The sequence below is a fragment of the Lampris incognitus genome, chromosome 7 (genome assembly GCF_029633865.1).
Source record: "Lampris incognitus isolate fLamInc1 chromosome 7, fLamInc1.hap2, whole genome shotgun sequence".
NCBI lineage: Eukaryota > Metazoa > Chordata > Actinopteri > Lampriformes > Lampridae > Lampris > Lampris incognitus.
In genome coordinates, this window is record NC_079217.1 from 38,934,853 (window position 1) to 38,961,898 (window position 27,046).

The window sequence follows — 27,046 nt, forward strand, 5'->3', positions numbered from 1 at the left end:
CTGCTTCCCCTTCCTGAGTCTCCGGATGGTTTGCCAGAACTTCTTTGAGGCCAACCGAAAGTCCTCCTCCATGTCCAATCTCAGATCTTTATTACAGGTAACCTGTGCACCTTTTGGTGTACAAACCTCAGGGGCTGGTTAATCCCAAAATTAACCAGCCGTTTTTAAGTTTCACAATTTAATTTAACCACCTAGATCAGACGACAGCAAAATGGCTGGTAAGGATAAAATTACTAGTTATGACCAAAACTGACTTGTGTTAAACTTCCATGCAAATGGGATCTGTTAAGCAATATGAGATCAGTAAAACCGTGACAAGCTCTAACTCACAGACTATGCACTTGTATATTTAAATTGGGGCCCAATCAATACATTAGATTTCCAGCCTGTCAGCCAACACTGGCGTTTCACAGGTATCTTTTTTTTTTTTAAATAGGGAAAAATTTAATACAGTTAACCACAGAAACTAAATGTTACACCTGCCTATTTAACAATATATGGCCAAATTGGTATACCTTATTAATGTGGGAGCCCGGTGCCTCTGCCTCATAATCATACAGCAGAGACATTAGCTGGAAGCCTGGGCTATTGCACGTACAAACAAAGCCTATGTGCGAATTCTGCTCTTGATTTTGGTCATGAGATGGAAAGAGGAATTAGCTCAAGTATCAACAATACTAGAAAGCAGCATCTGCACGCACACACACACTGGTATAGTTTTGTGCTCTAGTTACTAACACAAGAACCAAAAACATACCATAACAAAAATCATGTGCTGCGCAAGTCCTAATCTAAGAGTGACCTGTTTTAAGATGAAGCCATTCCAATAGCTGGAAAGTACACTGGCCATTATTCTGGGAACTACAGGTGTAATATTCCACATAACACATAGTAGATAAAACCGATTTCAGACAAAGTGAAGATGAAGACTTGATGAATTACTTGATAAAATGTTTCAGGAAAGGTTGGAACACAATTCTTGTCAAAACATCTGTCATGTTTCTCTATAGTAATATAATGATACCATGAAGCAACATGTATTGCTACCTGGCTTCTTAGAGACCTGACGTGTTATGGTGGGGGGGAATACACTTTTTCCTAAGTGTGAATCTCTTGACTCATTCATTCATTCTCCAAACTGCTTATCCTGCTCTCAGGGTCGCAGGGATGCTGGAGCCTATTCCAGCAATTATTGGGCAGCAGGCAGGGAGACACCCTGGACAGGCTGCCAGGCCATCACAGGGCCAACACACACACATTCACACCTAGGGACAATTTAGTATGGCCGATTCACCTGACCTACATATCTTTGGACTGTGGGAGGAAACCGGAGCACCCAGAGGAAACCCAGGCAGACATGGGGAGAACATGCAAACTCCACACAGGGAATGACCTGGGACGACCCCCAAGGTTGGACTTCCCCAGGGCTTGAACCCAGGCCTTGAACCCAGGCCTTTCTTGCTGCGAGATGACCGCGCTAACCACTGTGGCTCTTGACTCGTTAACATTTTATTTATACTGGTTGCATTTGATGGGTATACTACTATCCAAGAAATAGTGTTTTAAAGCAATGGTTGCTCAGTCTCATATTCCTATGATTCTGTAGACAAAATAATTCAAAAGAAAATCAAAGCAGTCAATGTTACTTTGTGTAAACTATGCTATTGACTATTATTTGCAAAAAGAGTTTGCATTAACTCAGTGATGCCATAAAGTATTCTTCCTAACCCTGGTTACTTTACCTACAATAGATGAAAAATGTAGTTTTGAGTGATTGTTGCTGAATGTCCTTTCAAAGACTGGAGCCTTTGAAGAGAACAACAAGGCACAAAACTTGAGGAAAAGGAATCAAAGCTTCAGTTCAGACCAGAGTAACACAGTATTTGTAATTAATTAACTTCCACTTTTAATATTCTCCTGTGACCTCATCAGCTAAACTGTTTTTACAGCCTGATGTTGCAAAAAGTTTAAACTGTGTGCAAAGAATGGTTTGCAAATACTATTCGACTCGCATCTAATGTGGTCAGACTATTTCCGGCTGCGTGGAATAGTTTGAGAACAAAAAAAGTAGCATCTTCCAAATGTCGAAAATAAATCTAGTAAGCCTAAACGGTTCTTTATGTTTCCAAAGGTACAATGTTCATGTGATATATATTATGAGAAGGATTTTGCATCTCTTTACTTCCACAAAAGGAGGGAGACAGGTATTTCTTTACTAATGTTCCATGTTGCTAAAAGTACGATTGTGAACCCGAGCACTCAGCAGCCACAGTTGGGGTGAGAGAATGAACCCCATGCGTGGATGACATAACGGCCAGCACTTAACTAATTTTGGGGCAATATTTGCTGTGGTGCACCAATGACAGTTTGTGTTACCAATGACAGAACGTTGTCATTGGCTGATTTGACACCTCCAGGCAGCTGGGCTCTGGTCCTGTAGCCGCTTCATCTTCTTTCCAAGCCACACCCACCAGGCTAAGCCAATAAGAACACATACGATGGACTCCACATAGTAGCCATCCAATGACGTTATGCAGACACCACCCTCTTTAGCACACAGCTGAAGGAAACAAAAGGAGTCATAGTTAATTAGGTCAGAGTTAATAGGCAAGAGATACACATCCATAGCCTCGTTCGCCATATCACTCGCACGTCAACTTTCTTTCAGTCTCACCCCTGCATCGTCTGGCGAGTCACAGCTCTGTCCAACAGCCCCCTGGCATTCCTTGGAGGTGAGCGGATCCACCATCCACAGAGCTACAGTGGAAGGCCAGTTGCCCCCGAGGTTAGTGACTGTGTTCAGCAGCGTCATGTATGTGCCCCCTATTAATGGGTCACTCACTTTGGCATGGAAGGCCATGCAGGCCACATACATGCTGTACAGGGCTACCTGCAGGTGAAAGAGGAAATAGGTGTGTGTGTGTATCCAGTACAAATAATATGATCACCCTTCAATCTACACAGGAAACAGGATAATGTTAAGAACAAGCTTAGAAAAGAAAGGATGCAACATGTCTCAAAAAGCACGAACTCCTGAAATAATGGGGAGAGGAATCTGATCTGATCAGATATTTCCCAGATGTATGGCGACATCTAAAAGCCCCGAAAGAAAATGCATGATGCCATGGATGATCTCAACAATGTTGACCCTTATGCTCTTGGGATGGACTGTTGTGGTAATTCTTATTTAACTCATTGCTTGATTTGAATCTACCACTCACTGAGTCAGGCTCACTTTTTTCCAAGTATCCTTACCATGAAATTAAGTTATATAAAAAGTGATGGTAAACGTCAGAGTAAAAAGGAGGACAAAAAACAAAAGTTTAAGAAAGAGAGAGAACTCGAACCTGGTGTAGTGCGTAGCTAAGCAACACAATAGCATAATAGTAAACCGGGAATCCCCCATCCTGTTTCAAGCTGGGGGTCCACCACACCAACAGGGCATACTCCAGCCCTATTAACAACCTGCAAACAGAATGACACACCTCCTTAGACACACACTCTGCGCCAATATGCACTGGCACCAGTTGACGCAAGGACGCTCAGTCATTTCAGTATAAAAACACCCATACCAGTGGCATTGAGCCTCGATACGACAAATTTACTTATTGAGCCGCAACCTTTCAGAACACTTGTATTCCCAGGGGTCAACACTCCTACAGACTCATATTTTCAATGAGAAAAAGGTTTATGGAGTAGTGCTAAATGCAATGTCTTTCATATTTGAAGGTACTTGATTCGGGTCATTGGACTCCCACCCTGCTTCTGCACCAGTGTGTGCTGTTCTTTTAAGTTAGAACACACTCAAAACAAAACATACATAAAGAGAAACATGCACACAGCGCTGTTCCCATGTAAAACCACAAAAATCATATATATATATATATATATATATATATATATATATGCTTACTTACAGCAATCTCTTCATTAGAATGTGACATTTTTCAAATCCACCACTGCATATCACAGAAAGTTGAATCAGGTTCATCTGGACACAATGTTTATTGAGAGGAATGTTTCATCATTTGTCCAAGTGACTTTTTCAGTCTCAACTGACTGCGACGACCCCAACCTTTGCAAACAGCTATCAAGGATGTGCACATCCTCGTCCTTGAAAGAGTGGCCACTGGCCTGTAGATGGGTGTAGACTGCTGAGTTCTGGCTTGATGTGTTAGCTCTTCTGTACTGTGCCATGCCGGGCAGATTAAGTTCATTAGCCTTGTCAGGCAATTCATCTAGGAGAAGGAGAACTCTGATTTAAAACCACCGCTGCCTTGCGGGTATACTCGTCTATGGAAAAAGGCTTCGGGAAGAAACCCTGAGGAAAAATCTGCATCTGCCTCGAATGCCAGTCGCCTCACTTAGTCTTGCCAATGGTAGTATGTGGTCTTGAAAGAGAGAGTGGGGTTGATGATGCGAAACTCTTCCCCACTTTCAACAAAATCATTGTGCAAGTCATCAGTCATCCATCCATCACCCCATTTTTATTCTCAAAGTCCTGTGGCGATAGGGGCGTGACGAAGCGACAGGTGTGGGTACACTGGAAGTCGTAGCCACAAACCTGCACATAAACGACTTAGACCATATGGTCGTTCTTCACTGAAAGGAGCAGAAGTGGAGTGCGGCAGCCCTCTGAGCAACTGAGCAGCCCTCTGTAGGACCACACTGCTCACCTCCCTGGCATGAGGAAGGGTCTAGAAAAAAGGTGACCTAAAAATTGCCCGCTTTACGTCACCCCATCTGGCAAACCGCGGTTGGAGGGGGTCCTATTTTTGCGGTCGAAACAACAGAAAGAAGACGAAAACAACACCTTTGAAAATTGCCACATGGAACATTTGCACTCTTCTTGACAAGGAAAATGCAGAAAGACCCAAGAGACGCACAGCACTTATTGCAAATGAACTAAACAGGTACAACATCAACATTGCCGCCTTGAGTGAGACCAGGCTAGCAGGACAGGGTGAAATTCGCGAAAGAAGCGCAGACTACACTTTCTTCTGGAGTGGGCGCGGACCTGAGGAGAAACGTGAAGTTGGAGTTGGCTTCGCAGTCAAGTCAACTCTCGTAAGCAATCTGGCCATGCCTCCAAAAGGCGTGAATGATCGCCTAATGACGCTGAGACCCCCCCCCTTTCTAGGGGAAAAAAATTAGTCACCATTGTCAACACCTATGCACCCACGATGACCAACCCGGATGAGATCAAGGATACATTTTATGAAGACCTGAATACTGTCATTGCCGACATTCCCAGCGCTGAAAAACTCATCATTCTTGGTGATTTTAATGCAAGAGTTGGCACAGACAGCATCTCCTATCGAAATTGCAAATAAAAAAAGAAAGCAGTAATTTCTAAATTTACTTTGACTTGTATTTCATTGCAAACATTATGAACACAAGATGTTTCATGTTTTGTCTGGTCAACTTCATTTCATTTGTATACTACACCCATCCCTGCTACTCAGGCCTGCAACACTTTCCAAAAAAAGTTGGGATGGGGGCAATTTAGGGCTAGAAATAAGGTAAATAATGATGTGATTTTAAACAGGTGATGTCAACAGGTGATTGTTATGATTTAGTGCAAAAGCAGCATCCAGGAAAGGCATTTAGCAGCAAAGATGGGCTGAGGATCGCCAGTTTGCCAACACGTGTGAGCAAATTACTGAAATGTTTAAAAACAATGTTCCTCAAAGAAAGATAGGAAGGGATTTGGATAATTCACCCTCTACAGTGCATAACAATTAAAAGATTCAAGGAATCTGAAGAAATTTCAGTGCATAAAGGGCAAGGGCACAAGCCTAAGCTGAATAACCGTGCTCTCCAATCCCGTAGACAGCACTGTCTCAAGAACCGCCTTTCACCTATAAGTGACATACCACATGGGATTACTTTGGAAGACCTTTGTCAAGCCCGACAACAAGTAGTTACAGCCACAAATGCCAGTTAAAGCATTACTGTACCAAAAAGAAGCCTTATGTTAACGATGTCCAGAAGCGTTGTCGAATTATCTGGGCTCGAAGGCATCTGGGATGCACCATCACACAGTGGAAACGTGTATTGTGGTCAGACAAGTCAGTATTTCAGGTCTTTTTTGGAAGAAATGGACACCGTGTGCTCCGGACCAAAGAAGAAAAGGACCGTCCAGACTCTTATCAGCAACAAGTCCAAAAGCCTGGGTCTATTGTGGTATGGGGTTGTGTCATTGCCCTAGGTAAAGGTAACCTACACTTCTGTGATGGCACTATTAATGCCGAATGATGCCGAAAAAGTACATTGAGATTTTGGCGCAACATACGCGACCTTCAAGATGACATCTCTTCCAGGGATGCCCATGCATATTTAAACAAGACAATGCAAAACCACATTCTGCACGCATTACAAAGGCATGGCTGCGGAAGAAGAGGGTGCGCGGGTGCTGGACTGGCCTGCCTGTAGTCCCGACCTGTCCCCAATAGAGAATGTGTGGCACATTTTGAAATGCAAAATGCAACAATGAAAACCCCATACTGCTGCACACCTCAAGACTTGTTCACAGGAAGAATGGGACAAAATTACACCTGAAATGCTTCATCACTTGGTGTCTTGTGAAAAGGAATGGCAACATTACAAAATGGTAAATCTTTTACTCTCCCAACTTTTTAACATACCGTCCCAACTTTTTCTTATTATGGGTTGTAGTTAATGGTCACACCAATTGTTGTTTTTGGCTATTACGCCACTGTGCTGTTTATAAAGGTGGGGATATATGCAGTCAGTTGAGCCTGAAGACTTCACTTGGATGAGTGATGAAACGTTTCTCTAAATACATGTTGTGTCCAGATGAACTGATTCAACTTTCTGTGATTTCCTTACCTGGATTATTGAGCATGCATCAAGACACCAGTGCATAATCCACGTTCTCAGAGCACAGCCACACTGGGAATTGGATCAATTAGCTCTTTAGTTCAATTTGTAAGCAGCTATTGCAATTGTTTCTCAAGGTTATTAAAACCTTTAGGGGCATCCGGGTAGCGTAGCAGTCTATTCTGTTGCCTACCAACACAGGGATGGCCGGTTCAAATCCCTGTGTAACCTCCGACTTGGTCGGGCATCACTATAGACACAATTGGCCGTGGTTGCGGGTGGGAATCCGGATGTGGGTATGTGTCCTGGTCGCTGCACTAGCGCCTCCTCTGGTCGGCCGGGGTGCCTGTTTGAGGGGGAGGGGGAACTGGGGGGAATAGCGTGATCCTCCCATATGCTACGTCCCCCTGGTGAAACTCCTCACTGTCAGGTAAAAAGAAGCGGCTGGCGACTCCACATGTATCAGAGGAGGCATGTGGTTGTCTGCGGCCCTTCCCGGATTGGCAGAGGGGGTGGAGCAGCGACCGGGATGGCTTGGAAGGTGTGTGGGGTGGAGGGGAATAAATTTTTTTTATTAAAACCTTTATAGGATTATCGCTGCAATGTGATGGTTTCTTTTCTACATAGTAGCAGCAGATGCATGCAATGTATGTGAGTAAATATGTAGTCTGACTCTGCCAGTCTTCCTTTCTCAAGACCCAGTTCCTTAAAATAACTGTACACAGGTCAGTGCATGTTTCTACCTAAAGGGGAAGGCCTTGTAGAAAACATCCAGAGGTCTGGGTCCTGCTGTGTATTTGCTGATGACAAGGGGCAGGAGGATCTGCAGGGGCACCATGGGCACGGCCAATAATGCTAACTGTTCTTTGGGAACGCCTGCCTCCACAAGCTTCAGACCTGTCACTGCATCTGCCGCCGAGAAGCCAATCTGGAACACACACACAGACACACAGACAATATATACATGGGACAAAATTAACAAGACATCCATGTTACATAGCAATCATTCAGAAAATTATAGGTTGGCTCAATTCAGCACATTTAATTCACTGACTGGTTCATTTTATTCAACAATAAAAAAATAAATACAGGATGTGGGCTTCGTGTATAATTTTCAGAAATTGTCGAGGATAACACAAGAAAGCTAGTGTGCGTATTTCCATTGTGGCCTTTGATGGAAGGGGGTACAAGGATAGTCATCAGCAAATGACAAACTTGACAGCTCATACATTCAAAAACACTACATGCTATACGACAGAGATGCTATATACTTGAGGACTGCATCGGGATTGGGATTCCGCAGTTTTAAATTTGCTGCGGCGGGAGCGGGCGGTCAAAAAATAATCTGTGGGTCGCGCAATTTAGCTAGCGCTAACAAGAAAGATGGAGTCAACAAATAAAGTTGAAAAGAAACTCAAAGTTGGTCATTACAATACAAAAACAAAGCAAGGGGAGTCTGATATTTGGACAAATTTCTCAGTTGTGACAGACAAAGATGGAAAAGAACTGGACTTTGTTAGCTGCGACAAATGTGCAAAAGTGTTGATATACAACAGGCACAAGTCCAGCAGCTCTGGGTTGAGGCGACATACCTGCTCCATTCTCCTGGGTCAGAGTAAGCTGTCTTTCAAAGAGAAAGCACTTCTCCCTGCACATATTAAACAAGATATAATCGAGAAATGTGTCGCACTTTGCTGTAGAGACATTCGGCCGTATGACTTCGTCGCCGGGAAAGGCTTTGTTGACATGGTTCAAGACGTTGTTAATGTAGCCGCTAAATATGGCAAATTTGATGTAAAATGTGTTTTGCCTCACCCAACCACTGTATCCAGACATGTGGAGGGGAGAGCTCAGGCACTGCAGGAGATAAAGCCCATCATCGAAACATATGGACTGAGGATTACCACAAAACATCATTCATAACTAGCACCATCCATTACACAACGATTTCGGTATCGTTTCAAGGGTGTTGTCTGCGGCTCCCTTCAAAGATGGCGTGTCAAAACCAGGAAAGACATCAGGAACCTGCTGTTTGGGAAACTCCGTGCGTTTGGAATAGACATGTCACTGCTAGTTGGCCGTGTTGCGTTTGTCACTGACCGTGGAGCCAACGTAGTTGCTGCCCTTATTTATTTTTATTTCCTTTATTTTTTACCAGCTGAAAAAAAAACTTTGTTGCAAAGCAGTCGATTCGTTTTTCAGTTGTGTTTAATGGTGCGATATTTTTGATACATCAAAATTTCATGTATGAATGCAGAGGAAGAGAACAGCAGAGAGGAGCGCTACTCCTGATCCGTGGGTTAAAAGACAGAAATGTAAAACAACCTCAGCAAAACAAACATCGGTTCTAAAATAATAAGTCAAATAAATAGTTTAATTTTGCCCTAGAATAGGTGTACTTATTGCACTGGAAGATCTGTAATTATTGCACTAGTATCAATGTAATTATGCACTAGAATGTCATTTCACTTCGTTGTTACCAACAGGTATGTTATGCGTGATTGAGAGGGAGGACAGTGGAATGGTGAGGATGCAAGGAGTAGGGGTGACGAAGGCGTACGAGTTTAAATACTTGGGGTCAACTGTCCAAAGTAACGGGGAATGCAGTAGAGAGATGAAGAAGAGAGTGCTTGCAGGGTGGAGTGGGTGGAGAAGAGTATCAGGAGTGATTTGCGACATAATGGTACCAGCAAGAGTTAAAGGGAAAGTTTACAAGATGGTTGTGAGACCAGCTATGTTATATCGTTTGGAGACAGTGGCACTGACGAAAAGACAGGAGGCGGGGCTGGAGGTGGCAGAGTTGAAGATGCTAAGATTTTCATTGATGAAGAAGGACAGGATTCGGAACAATTACATTAGAGGGACAACTCAGGTTGAACAGTTTGGAGAAAAAGCAAGAGAGGCAAAATTGAGATGGCTTGGACATGTGTGGAGGAGAGATGCTGGGTATATTGGGAGAAGGATGCTGAATATGGAGCTGCCAGGGAAGAGGAAAAGAGGAAGGCCAAAGAGGAGGTTTATGGATGTGGTGAGGGAGGACATGGAGGTGGCTGGTGTGACAGAGGAAGATGCAGATGACAGGAAGAGATGGAAACGGATGATCTGCTGTGGCGACCCCTAACGGGAGCAGCTGAAAGTAGTAGTAGTAGTATTACCTACAGGTATGCATCCCTTTATTAATAGTACACAGTAAAATAATGTGTTTTCCCTGCGGGACAGGAGAAGACACAAAATCAATGGAATTCTACTGTGTGGGCCTGAATGGTCAGATTGTTTGTGGGAGTGGGCGGGAGTGGACAAGCACATTGCAGGATTGTAACATGCACATTGCGGGTGTGGGCGGTAATGGTCAGAAATCCAGTGGGACTGGGATTAAGAAAACAGTCCCGCGCAGGGCTCTACTATACAACACAAAGGCAAAATTGTACTCGAAATGGGTGGTTCCAGCCACACACATCTTAACAGTATATCAGATAATACTTTAGCCTGTTCCTACACCACCTTATTATAGCGGTTTGGAGCCTGCCCACTCCATCAATTTCCTTCATGACTTTCGGTAGCTTATTCCATAAAAGAGCTGCTGAGTATAAGAAGGTTGCCTTCCCATTAGGGGTGTAACGGTACACAAAAATCACAGTTGGGTACATACCTCGGTTTTACATCACGGTTCAGTATGTTTTTGGTACAGCAAGGGGAAAAGAAACAAAACATAAAATGGCTTCCTTTTTTTTTTTATCAAACAGTGGTTTACTGAACAAACTAGGGTATGGATCTCTCTTTCTTGAATAAAAAAAGTCTCAATACTGCTGCAACCAGCTGCAACCTACTAATAAAACAGTAAAATTTGCTAAAAAGTAAATCTAAATAAATATTCTCTGAAATAGATAAATGATATAATAATGTAGCGACTGGAGAGGGTGGGCACTCTGACTGTTGGCAGTTCTGCATCGGGGGAGCACAAGGGATTCTGTGACTGTTAACGTCCATGTTCAAATTGTTGTTTTAGTGATGTTGTGTTCAATGTTTTGGTTATTGTTGTTGTGTTGTTTGTTTGGGGGTTAAACTCAGAATAAGTAGAGACAATTTTACCGACTGTAGGACCATGACTAAGACTAAATTTTCTAATAGTGACTGGGGGGGACCATTGTTCCACAGCCATTTTGGTGTGCAAATAAAACAGCACTCCTGGGGTCGTGCGGTGTATGGGACACGGAGTTGCCATTAAAAAGAGATCTCTGCCTCTCGACTCCTCCTTCAACACCAGCTCACCATATTGGTGTCAGAAGTGGGGTTTCGCTGAAGAATGGAGAGGGAGATCCAGAAACTGTAGCGGGACGCTGAGCAGACTCGTTGGCGGTGGAAAAACTGGCTTGGCAGAAGAAGGAGCCCGCCAGAGATGGAAGTTTTCCAGCCCACACTGATGGCTCCAGTACACCATGGCCCCACCGCCTCCTAGAGACCAGGAGGGCAACACCTGCCACCCACCGCCACCGATCGCCCCCTAGCGACCAGGAGGGCTGCTGCGCATAGAACGCCAGCCAAGCTGCCCAAGTACAATGGGATGACACAGCTAGAGCCGTACCTCTCGCAAGTCCAACTAACAGCATGGCACAGCGGATGGAGCGAGGAAGAAGCTGCCAGCCACCTGGCTCTGGTGTTGGAGGGAAAGGCTTTTCAGGTGCTCCTCGACATAGCCCCAGTAGAGCAGTGGGACCTCCAGGCATTGACCATGTCGCTAGAGATGCGATTCAGGCAGTGACCTTCACCGACCAGAGCAGGGAGCAGCAAGCCACCCACCACCATCAAGAAAGAGAGAGCCTGGGCACCTTTGCTGCAGATGTGCAGCTGCATGCCCGACACAGTTACCCGCAGTTCAACGCAGCCCCCCAAGAGGAGCTGGCTCTCCACGCTTGCCTGCAGGGGCTCATGCCAGAGCAGTTGCACCAGCATGTTCGCCTCGGCATGCCCCAGTCCCTCAGCAAGGCTCTTTGCGAAGCTGAACGGGCCGAGATGGTACTCTCCACGCGGCCTACCTAGCAGAAGGCCCCCACTCTCTGACCGCATGTCGGTTTGGCTGACTACGATGAAGAGGAGTAGGTAGAAGAGGTCTACCAAGTTTGGCTTCCACCACAGCAGTCTTGGCAATGGCCTCCAACATCCAGGTGACATCCACCCCAGCCCAGCCAACAACAGGACTGCTGTTATCAGTGTGACGAGCCTGGTCACATAGCCTGTAACTGCCCAGCACTGGCACCAAAAGCCAGAGAAACCCAGCCAGCAGGGAAACAACGGCAGAGTGGCATAGTGAGGGGCCTGCCACTCCAGTCTCCAGCCCCCTTTCAAGGCCGATGCGTGCTGGTTGGCCACCTAGGTCACACCAAAGGACTATATCTGAACTGCAAACTCAACGGTTGACTCTGCTGGGCCCTGGTAGACACAGGGGTCTACCATTTCCCTGGTGCGACCTGGTATCCTCCCAGGCACCACCAGCCCACTCTTAGTGGCATAGTCACCAACCAACATCAAGCTGATGAAAATGAGCTGCGCATCATGAGAATGAGTAGAGTAGTGTTTGGAGTCTCACCCAGCCCGTTCCTGTTAGCTGCAACAATAAGGAAACACATTAAGCAGAATGAAACAGAGCAGCCTAAGACAGTGCAGGCGCTAAGAGAGTCTCTTTACGTCAATGATTTTATTTCCAGCTCAGGTGATGTGAATGAGGCCTTCTCAGTTACAACAACAGCAAAGGCGATTCTGGCTCATGCAGGGATGAATTATGTGCAAGTGGGTGACAAACTCACCAGAGCTCAGAGCCAAGTGGACAGAGAGTGGAGTGGAACATCCAACTGTAACAGACAAAATTGGAAATGTGTTGAAAGTGTTGGGACTAGTATGGAGACCAGAGAATGATGACTTTGTGTTTGATCTGAAGGGACTTTTAGACATATTGAAAGGCAAGGAGAACACAAAGAGAAATGTGCTGCAGACATCAGCTCGTATCTTTGACCCCATAGGTTTCCTGACTCCCTTCACCAGAAGAGTGAAATGCCTGTTTCAAGAACTGTGGGAAAGGGGAATCAGTTGGGACGAGCAGCTCCCACCGGACTTGACTGAAAATTGGGACCAGTGGCGTTCAGAGCTCCCGAAGCTCCACCTGGTGGCCATTCGAAGATGGTACAAAATCAACATCCAGCCAAACTCGGAGACAATCAAACTGCATGTTTATTGTGATGCTAGTGAGAAGGCATACAGCGCCGTTGCCTATCTGCAAGGACAAAACAAGGAAGGAGAAGTTGTTACAAGCTTTGTAGCATCCAAGTCAAAGGTGGCCCCATTAAAAAAAAAGGACCTTACCACGTTTGGAGCTGATGGGTGCGCTGATTGGAGCAGGATTAGGAAGCAATCTTCTCAAACCACTGAACATGGAAATCAGCCAACTTAACATGTGGACAGATTCAATGATTGTCTTCCACAGGATACGCAGCACAGCACAAAAGTGGAAGCCATTTGTGGCAAACAGAGTGACTGAGATTCAAAGTCTCACAAATCCAGAGTCATGGTCTCACTGCAGCGGCAAGACCAACCCTGCTGATTTGCCGACCAGAGACCAGAGCGTCGAATCACTCATCCAGAGCCAGCTGTGGTGGAGCGGACCGACTCCACTGTCATCACCCAGTGAGATAGAGATTGCTGATGAGGACTGTGTTGCACATGACATAAACAGTGAGCTCAGGTCCAAATTTCAGACTGTAGTACAGTTTACCAGTGCTGAACAAGTTAAGCCATTGTTAGACCTAGAGAAGTACAGCAGATTGAAAAGCGTATTAAGAGTAACAGCGTGGACCAAAAGGTTCATAGCTAATGCCCATCATAGTCAAAAGACTCAGGGAGAGCTAACTGCACAGGAGCTCACAGTAGCAGAAGTGTACTGGGTGAAAATGGCTCAAGCGCATAGTTTTAGCCTAGAAGTCAGTCAGTTGAAAGCTGGACAAGGTGTGAACAGAGTGTCAAAAATCAAGGACTTGAAACCATTCTTAGATGAAACCAGCCTTATTTGTGTAAGAGGCAGGCTACAGCACTCAGATTTTAGCTTCAGTGAGCAACACCCATGGGTGCTACCAACAAAACACAAATACTCTGAGTTACTAGTATAGGACTGTCACAAAAGAATGATGCACTCTGGGGTCAGAGATACCCTAGTGCAAGTGAGGGAAAGTTACTGGGTCTTAAAGGGGAGACAGCTAGTAAAAAGGATGGTCTCACATTGCTACATCTGTTGGAAATTGAAGGTGAAACCAGCACAGCAAGTCACAGCTCCAATACCTAGAGACAGAGTTACTGAAGCCCCACCCGTTGAGATTATTGGGGTAGATTTTGCAGGCCCATTATATGCAAGGTCTAGTGGAAAGTCTAGTGGTCAATCCAAGGCCTATATTGCACTTTTCACCTGTGCTATCACAAGGGCAGTGCATTTAGAGCTTGTGTCAGATCAAACTACAGAAAAATTTCTCCTAGCCTTAAAGAGGTTTATTGCTAGGTGAGGGCTGTGTAAGGTTGTATACTCAGATAACGCCTGAACCTTTAAAAGAGCAGACAAGGACATGAAAGAATTGTGGAAGTCAATCAGAGGATCAGAGCTCACAGAGTTTTTCACCTGGAAGTTTATTGCTGAGCACGCTGCATGGTGGGGCGGCTTCTGGGAGAGACTTGTGAGATCTGTAAAGGCATATCTAAAACGGGTGCTGGGAAGAGCATCGCTAAACTTTGAGGAGCTGACAACTGTGCTTGCAGAGATTGAGGCTGTCCTGAACTCCAGGCCTCTGTCATATGTGGACAGTGAAGCATCAGAGCTGCAGCCACTCCCCCCCTCACACTTCCTGGTTGGGAAAAGACTAACTTCCCTACCACCCAAGACCATGATTCCACTAACTCAGGCAACAAACGCCAACAGAGAGGACGTGGGCCGGAGATGGAAATACCAGCAGAGACTCTTAACCAGCTTTTGGAACAGATGGAAGAAGGACTACTTGATGGACTTGAAATCAGCTCACAAGTGTGAGACACCTGTGCCCACTGTGCTGAAAGTGGGGGATGTTGTCCTGATTGGAGAGGACAACCTGCCAAGGCAGACCTGGAAAATGGGAGGATCACGGAACTGTTTCCAGGGAGAGATGGACTTGTACGTTCCTGCACTGTCCGTACCACTGCGGGTTCATTGAGGAGACCTGTTCAGCTGATATATCCTTTAGAGATCACTTGAACCCCAAACATTGACTGAGTAGTAATGAACAGTTGTTCATTGGGCGGGAATGTTGAGAAATGTTTATTTGAATAAACAGACAAATATGTTAATTCATGTTTAAGTAAAAGGGGCATGAAAATACATTGTTGCAGTTGGAATGCTTTGTTTACAATAGTTGCAGTTGTGATGTTGACAGAGGGTGACATAAGAGCTGCAGTAATGCTAATATTTCAGTATTGCCACAGATTTATTTTATTCTTAAAGGTCTCGGTTTAAGTTAGACATATGCTTTATTTTGAAGAGAAAAAACGGAAGTGACATTGTGTTTTTGTTAGGCTAGCTTGACGTTTTGTGTGTGTGTACGCACTGCTAGATTTGTAAGACAGGTCCACCTTTTTTCACACCTCCTGTAATTTACCGCAGCATTACAGAAATTAAACGTTGAGTTTGAAGGTACAACTGTTCTCCTCATTATTGAGAAGCTCCAGCTAATCAACAGCTGGCACATGAGTTCTGGCTCGCCAACATCCAAGACCCTTCCATCATCAGCCTGGACCTGCTGACCCGCTGGAGAGCCCATGTTAACGTGTCGGGGCAACCATCACCCTCAGCACAATGATTGTGGAGCTCCAGTCCAGCCAGGGGAAAAACAGGCCCAAAGACCAACGAGCCAGCCACTGCCCAGCAGGCACAGAGCCCCTGTGCAGCCTTGGAGTGCCGCTACTGCCAGCAGCAAGAGGAACGGGGCCAGATGACACCGACGGTGGTGGCCGTCCAGACTGCCAGCAACGAGGAAAGGTGGTTCCTGTTGACTATGCAGCAACTGAGGCAGCAGCAGGAGGCAGACGTGACCCTGGCACTGGTGAGGGGCTGGCTGAAGACGGGGCAGTGCCCCGAGTGGACAGAGGTGTCAGTGCTGGCACCCAAGGTAAAGGCCTATCACTCTCAATGAGGCAACTTTGAGCTCCACGATGGGTTGGGGTACCAGAGGTGGCACACTCCCGGAGGAGGTAACGTCCTCCTGCAGCTATTGGTGCCTCGTGTGCTCCGTCCCCAGATTCTCCAGATGGTCCATGGCTTGGTTTGGGCAGGGCGCTAAGGGAAGACTCTCCATTGCCTCAGGGGGTGGTTCTACTGGCCTGGCTATCGACGTGACGTGGAGTTACATGTGTACTGCTGCAACTCTTGCGCCGCCCAGAGGGGACCAACCCAGCACTCATATGCCCCACTGCAGCAGTACTTCGTGTTTGGGGCCCCGCCCGAGCCTGAGATTGCCGGGGGAAAAGAGATGGACTACTTCCAAGGACCGTGGGACCACCTGCAGGTGGTCCACAACTATACCCGTTGGGCTCAAGCCAACTTCGGAGTGCGGCAGAAGAGGGCCCATGACACACGGTGCCTTGGGCAGGCCTTTGTGTGAGGGCAACAGGTATGGGTGTATTTTCCCATTTGCAAGAAGCTTCGCAGGCACTGGCAGGGGCCTGGCAAGGTCGTGGACTGGCTGTCTGAGGTGGAGTACCAGATGTGCATGGTGATGCTGCACCAAGACAGACTCTCCCCATACAGCCCCCTTGTTCTGCTTGTTGTTGGGGTGGGGAGTGACAGTAGCACCCCATACCCTGATCAGTGTGACTCCCCCTCAGTTGCGCTTCCTGTGGGCCCCAGTCAACCTGTTTGCCAGCGCCGGCACCCTCGACATTTGAGGGACTATGTGTTGGGTGATGGGGTTGTCGAGGACAACTGACCCCTCATGTGGGGGCTATGTAGCAACTGGAGAGGGCAGTCGCTCTGACTGTCAGCAGTTCTGTGCTGGGAAAGCGCAAGGAATTCTAGGACTGTTAACGTTCATGTTCAAATTGTTGTTTTAGTGATGTTGTGTTCATGTTTTGGTCAGTGTAGTTGTGTTGTTTGTTTGGGGGTTCAACTCAGACCAAGTAGACAACCATTTTACTGACTGACTGACTGACTAGGACTGTGACTTAGACTAATGTTTCTAATAGTGACCTCGGGGGGGAGAAACATTTTTCAGCAGCCATTTTGGTGTGCAAATAAAAGAGCACTCCCGGGGTCGTGTAGTGTATGGGACACAGGAGTTGCCAATGAAAATGCCAGCTCGCCACAATAAAAAAAAAACATCCATTAATTAAGGTACAGCATTCGCTCTGTGGCGAGAGAGGACATGTAGCTGGCTGGTGTGACAACAGGAAGTTGCAGAGGACAGGAAGAGATGGAAACGGATAAGCTGCTGTGGCAACCCCTAACGGGAGCAGCTGAAAGTAGTAGTAGCAGTACTCTCTGTGGTATGCACACGTGCTTATTGGGGTAGCTGAACGTACAACATCTGCCCCTCTGCGAAAGCTGCAAGGGCAGAAACTCAGAGTTTTAAATTAAATTCCGCACACACAAAAGTTCCGCATGTGCAATGGTTCAAGCAACACTGCATTTGTTTGGTACACATGCGCACCGAACCGAAAGACCCACACCGAATATTTTTGGTACGAATATGTGTACTGTTACACCCCTACTTGCCAGCAATGTTTTAAATATGTAGTGTACAGTGATACAAATGTGTCACTAACCCAGCAAAAATAGTTAAGTTATTTGGGCACATCCCACGAACCATCCTCAGTACCGTACACAATTTAATCTGGTCCAACCAATTCATTCTCTCAAAATGAAAGGAAACAAAGTGAGTGTCCACTGGTACTGGTAGCCTCAGAACAATTCTGACAAGCTTGTTCTGTGACAGCTGAAGTTTATTATTGATTACCATCACACCAAGCACAACAGGTATAGTCCAAGTGACACTAAACAAGAGCACCAGCCAGTATATTCAAAGCCCCAAAATCCAAAAATGTTGAGATCCGCCCAAAAATGTATCCTATGATAAACCTTTGTAAGTACATTCAAAGCCATGTCCTCTCCAGATAAATTATTATCCAATATAGCCAAGAAAGTTGAATCAGTTCATCTTGATACAACATTTATTGAGAAACATATCACTCATCCAAGTGACTTCTTCAGTCTCGACTGACTGCAGGTATCCCCACTCTTACAAACAGCACAGTTGCATAACGATCGAAAACAACGATTTCGTTTCATATTCAAATTGGCATGACCATTAACTAGAGTTACAATGGCCACGTGTACTATTCAGAGGACTGGGGAATAGTTGCAATCACAGCATTGTAAGATGGCGACAGATGTACTCTTAGCACCCCCCCCCCCCAATTCAGGGATGGTCATTCCCTCTTCACATAGATGGCCTCTTTGACTACCCATGCAAACCAGCATTCCTTCCTATCAAGGATGTGCACATCTTCATCCTTGAAAGAGTGGCCACTGGCCTGTAGATGGGTGTAGACTGTAGAGTTCTGGCCTTACGAGGTAGCTTTTCTGTGTTGTGCCATCATCTCTGTCAGAGTCTGTTTGGTTTGCCTGATGTACAATTCATGGCAATCTTCCCAGCACTTAACAGCATACACTATATTGCTTTGTGCCTGGGGACCCAATCCTTGGGGTGGACCAATTTCTGGCACAGTGTGTTTTGGGGTTTCAAAGCAATTGAGATGCAGTGTTTGGAAAATATGCTTCTCAACTGTTCCGACCCTCCTGCCACATACAGAATCACCACTGGTTTACGTTTAGGCAGCTGCTGTCCTTCTCCTCCCTTCGATCGGCTTGTGCCCTGTTTTGGCGTCTTCCTGGCTTTGGCCAATGCCCAGTTAGGATAACCACACTTAACCAGGGCCTGTTTAATGTAGGATTTCTCCCCTTCCACGGCCGCTGTGTCGGTGAGGATAGAATAGAATAGCATATACTTTATTTGTCATTTGTACATACATACAATGAAATTCACTCTCTGCATTTAACCCATCCTAGCTGTGTAGCTAGGCGCAGTGGGCAGCCACCGTGCAGTGCCCAAGGAATGATTTACCCTTGGTTTACCCTTTCCGGATACTGACAGCTGGGTAGACTGTGCCCGGGGATTTGAATTCAGAGTTACCTTCTCCTAGCCTTTGCCTAAACAGACATCAACCTACAAGGCAGCAGGTGGATTTGAAATCAGAGTTCCCTTCTCCTATCACAATGTGTTGGCTGAACTGGGTACCATGGGAAGTACCATACAGGCATGCAGGAGGACCAGGATGTTATCAGCTTAGTGCAGTATACATTAAGAGTACATCTGTTGACATCTTACAATGCTGTGATTGCAACTATTCCTCAATCCTCTGTGAATAGTACACATGGCCATTGCAACTCTAATTAATGGTCACAGCAATTTTCATATGAAACTGACTGTTGGTTCCGGTCGTTATGCAATTGTGCTGTTTGTAATGCTGGAGATACCTGCAGCCAGCTGAGACTGACAAAGTCACTTGGATGAGTGATGAAATGTTTCTCCCACTAAACGTTGTGTCTAGATGAACTGATTCGACTTTCTTGGATTTCCTTACCTGGATTATTGAGCATGCATCAAGACATTATCCAATATACATCCAAGGTAATTAACAGCAGATTTCGCTACTATTGTGGCATCATCAACCTTGATTTTAAAGCCATCATCTTCAAATTATGTCTAAAACCAAATAAAATACTCAGTTTTACCAAGATGGAAAGACAGCTTATGTCACTTAGCCAGCTAAGGTTTTTTCCAATAGAACTTATCTTTGTGCGACATAAGCAAGGCAGAATCGTCGGCATAAAGAAAGAGATCACATAAACATGCCAATTTTAAATCATTCATACACGGCAGGAAAAAAAAAAGAGGCCCTAGGATGCTTCGCAGTGGGACTACAGTAACAGAAAATTGAATCAGTTCATCTGGACACAATGTTTATTGGGAGAAATATTTCATCACTCATCTAAGTGACTTCTTCAGTCTCAACTGACTGCAAGTATCCCCACCCTTATCCACACTATAGTATTTTGGGACTGGATAGTAATCCATTAACGTCCACAATTTGTACTCTCTTTGAGATAAGAAACTACCCATTTGACTACTAACTCACTAAACCCCAGAGCTTTCAGTTTAATCTGTAGTATAGAGTGATCAACAGTGTCAAATGCCTTCTGAAGGTCTAAAATCACCATTCCAAGAAGTTTACCTCCATCAATTTCTTTTCTTATATAATTAGTCAGACAGAGCAAACATGAATCAGTGGAGTGACAGTTCCAAAATCTAGACTGAAACTCATAGAGAAGGTTATGTGAGGATAGATAATCAATTTGCTCAAATACAATCTTCTCTGTGATCTTAGACAAAATACATAAAATTGACACTTAGCTGTAGTTACTGTGATCTAATTTGAAGTTGGTATCTGGTTGACGCCAATGAACTTTTTAAGATTTTATAATGCACACTCAGTAAGATTTTGCCAGGTTTAAATTTAATTTCAGAAAGGGATTTAATTTCTGTAAGGTTATACAGGAGCCTGGCAATAATATAAAACTTACAAACAAAAAGATAAATTTCAAAACATATTAAAAAAAGTTAGATTTTTTTTTTGGAAATGGGTGACGTACCTTAGCAGTGAGGAGGAGGCCACAGAAAGTGAAAACTGTGGGCATCTTGATGATAGAGAAAAGGAGTTTATAGGTTTCCATGACCCCCTGCGTTTCCTCCTGGTCTCGCTTCTTTTCTTGGCTATATCTATTCTCCCTTTTAAAGATGGCCACCAGGGTTGTGGAAACAAGGAATACCACACCCCAAAAGGACAAGAAGTCTGCAGCAACAGAGCAGATCAGAAACAGTTTCATTCCACTTTCTGGCCAGACTGTGAAATCACAAGTCTTAATGTTTTCAGATTCTGAAAATGTTTTTTCTTGTTATCAATTAGACAAGGCATAATAAGAGAGGTGTCTGCATTGAGATTATGTTCCTAATCAGACTTTAAAATTGTATAAAATTTAGTGACATAGTTGAAGGAATCAACACTCAGTACCTGACAGTGTGACAATACCAGTGTCTTTGGGCTCTTTTCTAAGGTATTTGTTGCAGAAGTTTGCAGACTCCAATGCCAGGAAGAGCACATTTCCCAGAAAGTACCCTGCTGTCTGGCCAACAGAATTACATGTGGAGGCATAGCCCACATTCTCCCTGGACAACATAGTCAGGGCCCAGCCATCCACGGCAATGTCCTTGGGAACACAGGATATATTCATATTTGGACAGTAGTAAGACAAAAAGATATGAGAGGAGAAAAACTCAATGAGAAAGTTTCCTTCCATTTAACTATCTTTCTGTGCATCTAACGTGTGTATGTGTGTGTGTGTGTGTGTGTGTGTGTCTGCTGTTCTAGCAGACTTTCACTTACTTCCTGAGTGGTTTGTGGGTCTCATACAGTTAAGGTCAAAATTATTAGCCCCCTTTATGAAATCAAACAAAACCCTTAAATTTTCCATGGAAATTACCATAACCAAAAGTGTTTATAGTTTAATTGCTTCCAAAAGAACAAAGATAAAATCTCCATTAAGCTTAAGATATTTTACTGATGCGCTGAATTGAAACAAGAAAAAACAAAAATGACAAGGCCAAAATTATTAGCCCTCTGACAATTAATAGTCAATTGTGTAACCTTTCCGACTCACAACTGAAAACAACCTCTTATGGTAGTTCGTAACTAGGTTGGCACATGTCTCTTGAGGGATCTTAGCCCATTCTTCCATGGCAAATTGTTCCAGCTCATCCAAATTGCGTGATTTTCAAGCATGGACATTAACCTTGAGCTCCTGTCACAGATTCTCAATAGGATTGAGATCTGGGCTCTGAGAGGGCCACTCCAGGACCTTGATTTTGGTGTCCTTCAAAATGTTTTGGACCAACTTGGATGTATATTTTGGGTCAATGTCTTGCTGGAACACCCAGCAGCGACCTAAAGCTAGACTAACAGCAGATTTCGTCACATTATCCTTCAAAATGTCAACATAATCTTCTTTCTTCATGATCCCATGCACCCGAACAAGGTTTCCCTGTGCCTGAGGCAGCAAAACAGCCCCACAGCACTACGCTCCCACCACCATGTTTAACTGTGGCAACTGTGTTGTTAGGATTGAAGGCCTCTCCCTTCCTTCGCCAAATAACAGCAACATCCATGTGCCCAAACAGCTCAAGTTTAGTCTCATCAGACCAAAGGACAGACTTCCAAAACTCATGCCCATGTTTCAAATGTTCACGGGCAAACTTCAGTCTGGCTTTGATGTGCCGCTGTGTGAGCAATGAAGTTTTTCTTGGATGATGACCTCGAAGCCCACCACGATGAAGAGCCCTCACAACAGTCTTCCTTGAAACATCAAGTCCAGAAAAGGCCAGTTCAGCAACAATCATCTTGTCAGAGATCCGGGGATTGTTGTTGACAACTCTGACTATTTTCCTCTCCAAAGTTTTTGAAATCTTGCACTTTCGACCACGCCCACATTTGTTTCTAACAGAATTTGTCTCCTTCTGCTTTGCAATGATGCAACGTACAGCTGTTCTAGACATTGTGGAACGCTTGGAAATGGCAGTATAGCCTTCCCCCTTAAGATGAGCATCCACTATCTTCTTTCTGAGTTCCAGACTGATTTCTTTACTTTTTGGCATGATGAAATTACTTCTGACCAAGAATTTAAGAGTAGTCCTTCTCTATCAAGTGTTCAAGTGCCACTAGTCGTTCATTGGAGTCCCTTAAGTAAAGTTCAATGCTGATTGATTGGTCAGATGTGTTTTGAAAGCAAAAAAAAAAAAAATCACATGGGGGCTAATAATTTTGACCACCTCAATTTTCACTACATTTGGTATAAAGCAAACCTGAAGATTTATTTTGCATCCCAAAATGTACCAAATAGGGGCTTTGACATTGATGAACGTTTTACTATGTAAAGTTTTATGAATGATGCAAACATTGGGCAGAATTTTAGGGCAATGTTCCATAGTTCCTTGGGGGCAAATAATTTTGACCTTAACAGTATCTACCACATGTGCTATTGAGAGTGGATGTTCACCTTGATATCTATGACCACCTACCTGTGTTGCTGCCAAGAAGGCAAGCATAAAAAAAACGGCAGTGATTGTCAATACATCAGGTCCTCGTCCACCTTCAGACTGTAGCAGGGAGTCAACGGTTAGAGAGAGGTAGAGCATGAAGAGACCCAGCATGTACTGGGTGGGAACTAACCATGATTTCCTACAGATGGAGGAACAGAGAGAGGGAGATGGAAGTATAAAAATGTTAGAACGACATGATCAATTGAAGAGAAAACAGAAAATACATTGTTTTTATACTCATTAAAAGAAACCATATGTTATACCTCCTCCCAAAATTGTTGAGATACAGGGCATCCACCAGCGGTGCCCACAGAAGCTTGAGACTGAAGGGCCAGAAGACAAAGCTGAAGAAGGCCTGGTCCTTATAGCTAACATGCTTACTCTGCATTATCAGAGGGATGCTGCCAGCCAGTCCAAGAGGAATCCCTTGGAGCACATAGAGGAAAAGAAGGAGCAAAATATTCCCTAACTCGTTACTGATCCCTGGCCGGACTCTGGGATGTCTGTCGTTTTCAGAATCCGGCCTCTGGAGAAGACCCTCAGTTTCCTCATCCACTCTTGGGACGAGGGTCATGGCTTGTCCTCTGTCGTCCCTGAGGTTCTGAGATTCCAGGTTTGCGGCTGTCGGCTTTCTCTGCCGCCCATTCATGTGTGAAATCAACTCTGGTGGCTCCATGATGGAGAGGCGCGCATCAAACCAACTGTGCCCCCGGTGAATCTGGAGAGCGACAGACAAGGAGAACTCTTGGGACAAGTGTGGTGCTGCACTCACTATCAGAAGCAACTTTTTGAAGGTAGGAAAGTCCTGTATCCTTATGCTGTCAAGCATAATGAGCACTGCCATTATTTGCAGTTGGTCTGAGCAATCAGAAAACAGGATTAACAGGATGAGAGCAAGGACACTCATCACGTTTGGTTGGAGCGGCATGGAAAGGAACTAACAGTTCTGACCCCATCAAAACATGTCATAGGGATTAAATAAAATACTGTGCAACTACAAGCAAAAAATGTTTTTATGCATGCTCAATAATCCATGTAAGAAAATCACAGAAAGTTGAATCAGTTCATCTGGGCATGTTTATTGAGAGAGAAACATTTTATCACTCATCCAAGTGACCTCTTCAGTCTCAACTGACTGCAGGTATACCCACCCTTATAAACAATACAATGGCATAATGACCAAAAAACAATCGGTTTCATATGCAAATTGCCGTGAACATTAACTAGAGTTTCAATGGCCATGTGTACTATTCACAGAGGATTTGGGGATGGTTTCAATCACAGCATTGTAAGATGGCAACAGATCCATCCATTCATCCATTAGCCAAACTGCTTATCCTGCTCTCAGGGTCGCTGGAGCCTATCCCAGCAGTCATTGGGTGGCAGGCGGGGAGACACCCTGGACAGGCTGCCAGACCATCACAGGGCCCACACACACACACACACCTAGGGACAATTTAGTAAAGGCCAATTCACCTGACCTACATGTCTTTGGACTGTGGGAGGAAACTGGAGCACCCGGAGGAAACCTACGCAGACACAGGGAGAACATGCAAACTCCACAGAGGACAACCCAGAATGACCCCCAAGGATGGACAACCCCAGGGTTCAAACCCAGGACCTTCTTGCTGTGAGGCGACCGCACTATGGCGACAGATGTACTCTTAAAACATTAAATCTCAGGACGTACCGCATTTCACCGACCACATTAACTCTGTGGACAACCACATCAAGTTCATCAGGGAGGCTGTGAAAAATAACAGGTTAGCCTTCTTAGACTATGAAATTGCAATTAGTGATGGGGGACATTTGATTGTTGATGTTTACTGTAAACTAACACATACTGATTAGTACTTAATGTTTGTCTTGATGCATGCTAAAGCTTTATTGTAAAATACTTCACACAACAGCTCTCATGGTTGTTGGGTGGGAGCGCTTTTCCCAGGTGGGTTCCCACCATCAGGCCAAACTCACTCCTTATTGGCATGTACCTCTGGTTTCAGCTGGAAGCCCTTTTCCCCATCAAGGAAGTCAGAGGGAGTGAAGGAAATGGCCTTCTCGTCCAGGAGATCCTGCAGACGTGTGCTGCGGGCCTCAGGGGTGATGTGGGATAGAACCCAGAAAATCTGGGAGGCCAAGACTTGGAAGCCACAATAGAACAAGATGCTATTCTGAATTGGCCGGAGTGACATTCATGTCTCCGTTGATACCATTGGCACTGAACATGGATTCATGGGATCCAGTGGTGAAAGACAGAATGGCCTTCTTATCCTTGAAGATGCCTTGGCTGTATCTCTTCTCTGAAGAATAGGCAAAACCCTGTGTGAGCACTCAGTCAATCCAGCCCTTCATGATTGCAGAGAAAGAGAATCAGTACATGAGGAACTGAAAAACGATGAGGTCAGCCTAGGTCAGTTTACGGTGTTCCTCCTTGATGTCAGTAGACAGCCTCTGCTCCTCCCATGCCAGCTTGGGAATCCAGATGAACTGATTCAACCCTCATTGATTACTTAAGATTTGACTCTCATCATCCACTGGAGCACAAACTAGAAGTCATTATGATGCTTTACCACCGAGCTGACAACATCCCCACCGACACAGCAGCTCCGGGGAAGGGGAGAAATCCCACATTAAACAGGCCCTGATTAAGTGTGGTTATCCTAACTGGGCATTTGACAAAGCCAGGAAGACACCCAAACAGTGCACCAGCTAATCGAAGGGAGGAGAAGGACAACAGCTGCCTAAGCTTAAACGAGTGGTGATTCCCTATGTGGTGGGAGTGTCGGAATATTTGAGACGTGTATTTTCTGAACATCGTGTCTCAGTTGCTTTCAAACCCCAAAACACGCTGCACTGGAAATTGGTCCACCCAAGGATCAGGTCCCAAGGCATAAACAGACTAATACAGTATATGCTGTTAAGCTCAGGGAGGATTGCCGTGACTTGTACATTGGGAAACCAAACAGACGCTAGCAAAGAGGATGGCACAATACAGAAGAGCTAACGTGTCAGGCCAGGACGCCGCGGTCCACACCCATCTACAAGCCAGTGGCCACTCTTTCAAAGATGAGGATGTGCACATCCTTCACAGGGAAGAACGCTGGTTTGAATGGGTCGTCAAAGAGGCCATCTATGTGAAGAGGGAATGACATTCCTGAGCTGGGGGGGGGGGCATTAAGAGTACATCTGTCACCATCTTACAATGCTGTGATTGCAACCATTCCCAAATCCAAATCCTTTGTGAAAAGTACATATTACCATTGAAACTCTAGTTAAAGCTCACAGTAATATGCATATGAAATCGATTGTTTTCAGTCATTATGCCACTATAGGGTGGGGATACCTGCAGTCAGCTGAGACTGAAGAAGTCACTTATAAGATGACTGATGAAATGTCTCTCTCTCAATAAACTTTGCGTCCAGATGAACCGATTCAACTTTCTGTGAAAAGCAAAAATTAAAAAAACAAACAAACACACACTGTAATATGGGTCATGAAGAAACGCAAAGCGTCCAACCCATGAGACTAACCGGTTTATCCGGTTGACAAGGGGGAAATGCAACGTTAGCTCACTACCGACAGAATACTAGCCACTGTAGGTGTACGTTAAAAGAAGGGGTGCAAGCATACAACACCTAAACAGAAAACCGTTACAGTCGGTAGGGTAATGGCGGAGGACAGGTGTGAGACAAACCTGATAAATGAAATGGACGCACACAAACACAGATGAATGCCTGCATACCTGGTGATAACAGTAAAACGAGCGACATGACAGGTCAAATAAGCGGTTGAAGATTGATGACTCGGAAAACCGACTGTAAATAAATACACACTGAGTCCCCCTTTCATTCAGTCGTGAATGGGACACATTACGCAAAGCCAATCAGTTTAAGAAAATAAGTACCGTTTGGCTTTCACCTGGTTATATCGACGAG

General features: G+C 44.9%; 1 protein-coding gene across 3 annotated transcripts; it reads right to left on the reverse strand.

The window, feature by feature from the left end:
* Nucleotides 1-1,657: 1,657 nt before the first annotated feature.
* Nucleotides 1,658-27,046, reverse strand: slc33a1 (solute carrier family 33 member 1). 3 transcript variants are annotated; one of them, XM_056283631.1, is made up of 9 exons: nucleotides 27,016-27,046; nucleotides 23,375-23,829; nucleotides 23,091-23,250; nucleotides 21,031-21,226; nucleotides 20,612-20,811; nucleotides 7,587-7,771; nucleotides 3,348-3,465; nucleotides 2,675-2,890; nucleotides 1,658-2,560 (listed from the first exon to the last, which is right to left on the reverse strand). In XM_056283631.1, the coding sequence occupies exons 2-9, from the start codon at nucleotides 23,785-23,787 to the stop codon at nucleotides 2,393-2,395; spliced, it is 1,656 nt and encodes a 551-aa protein (XP_056139606.1). In that variant the 5' UTR covers nucleotides 23,788-23,829; nucleotides 27,016-27,046; the 3' UTR covers nucleotides 1,658-2,392. The 3 variants fall into 3 exon arrangements, with proteins under 3 accessions (XP_056139606.1, XP_056139604.1, XP_056139605.1); XM_056283629.1 differs by having other exon boundaries at nucleotides 26,854-27,044; XM_056283630.1 differs by lacking the exon at nucleotides 27,016-27,046 and adding an exon at nucleotides 26,806-26,824.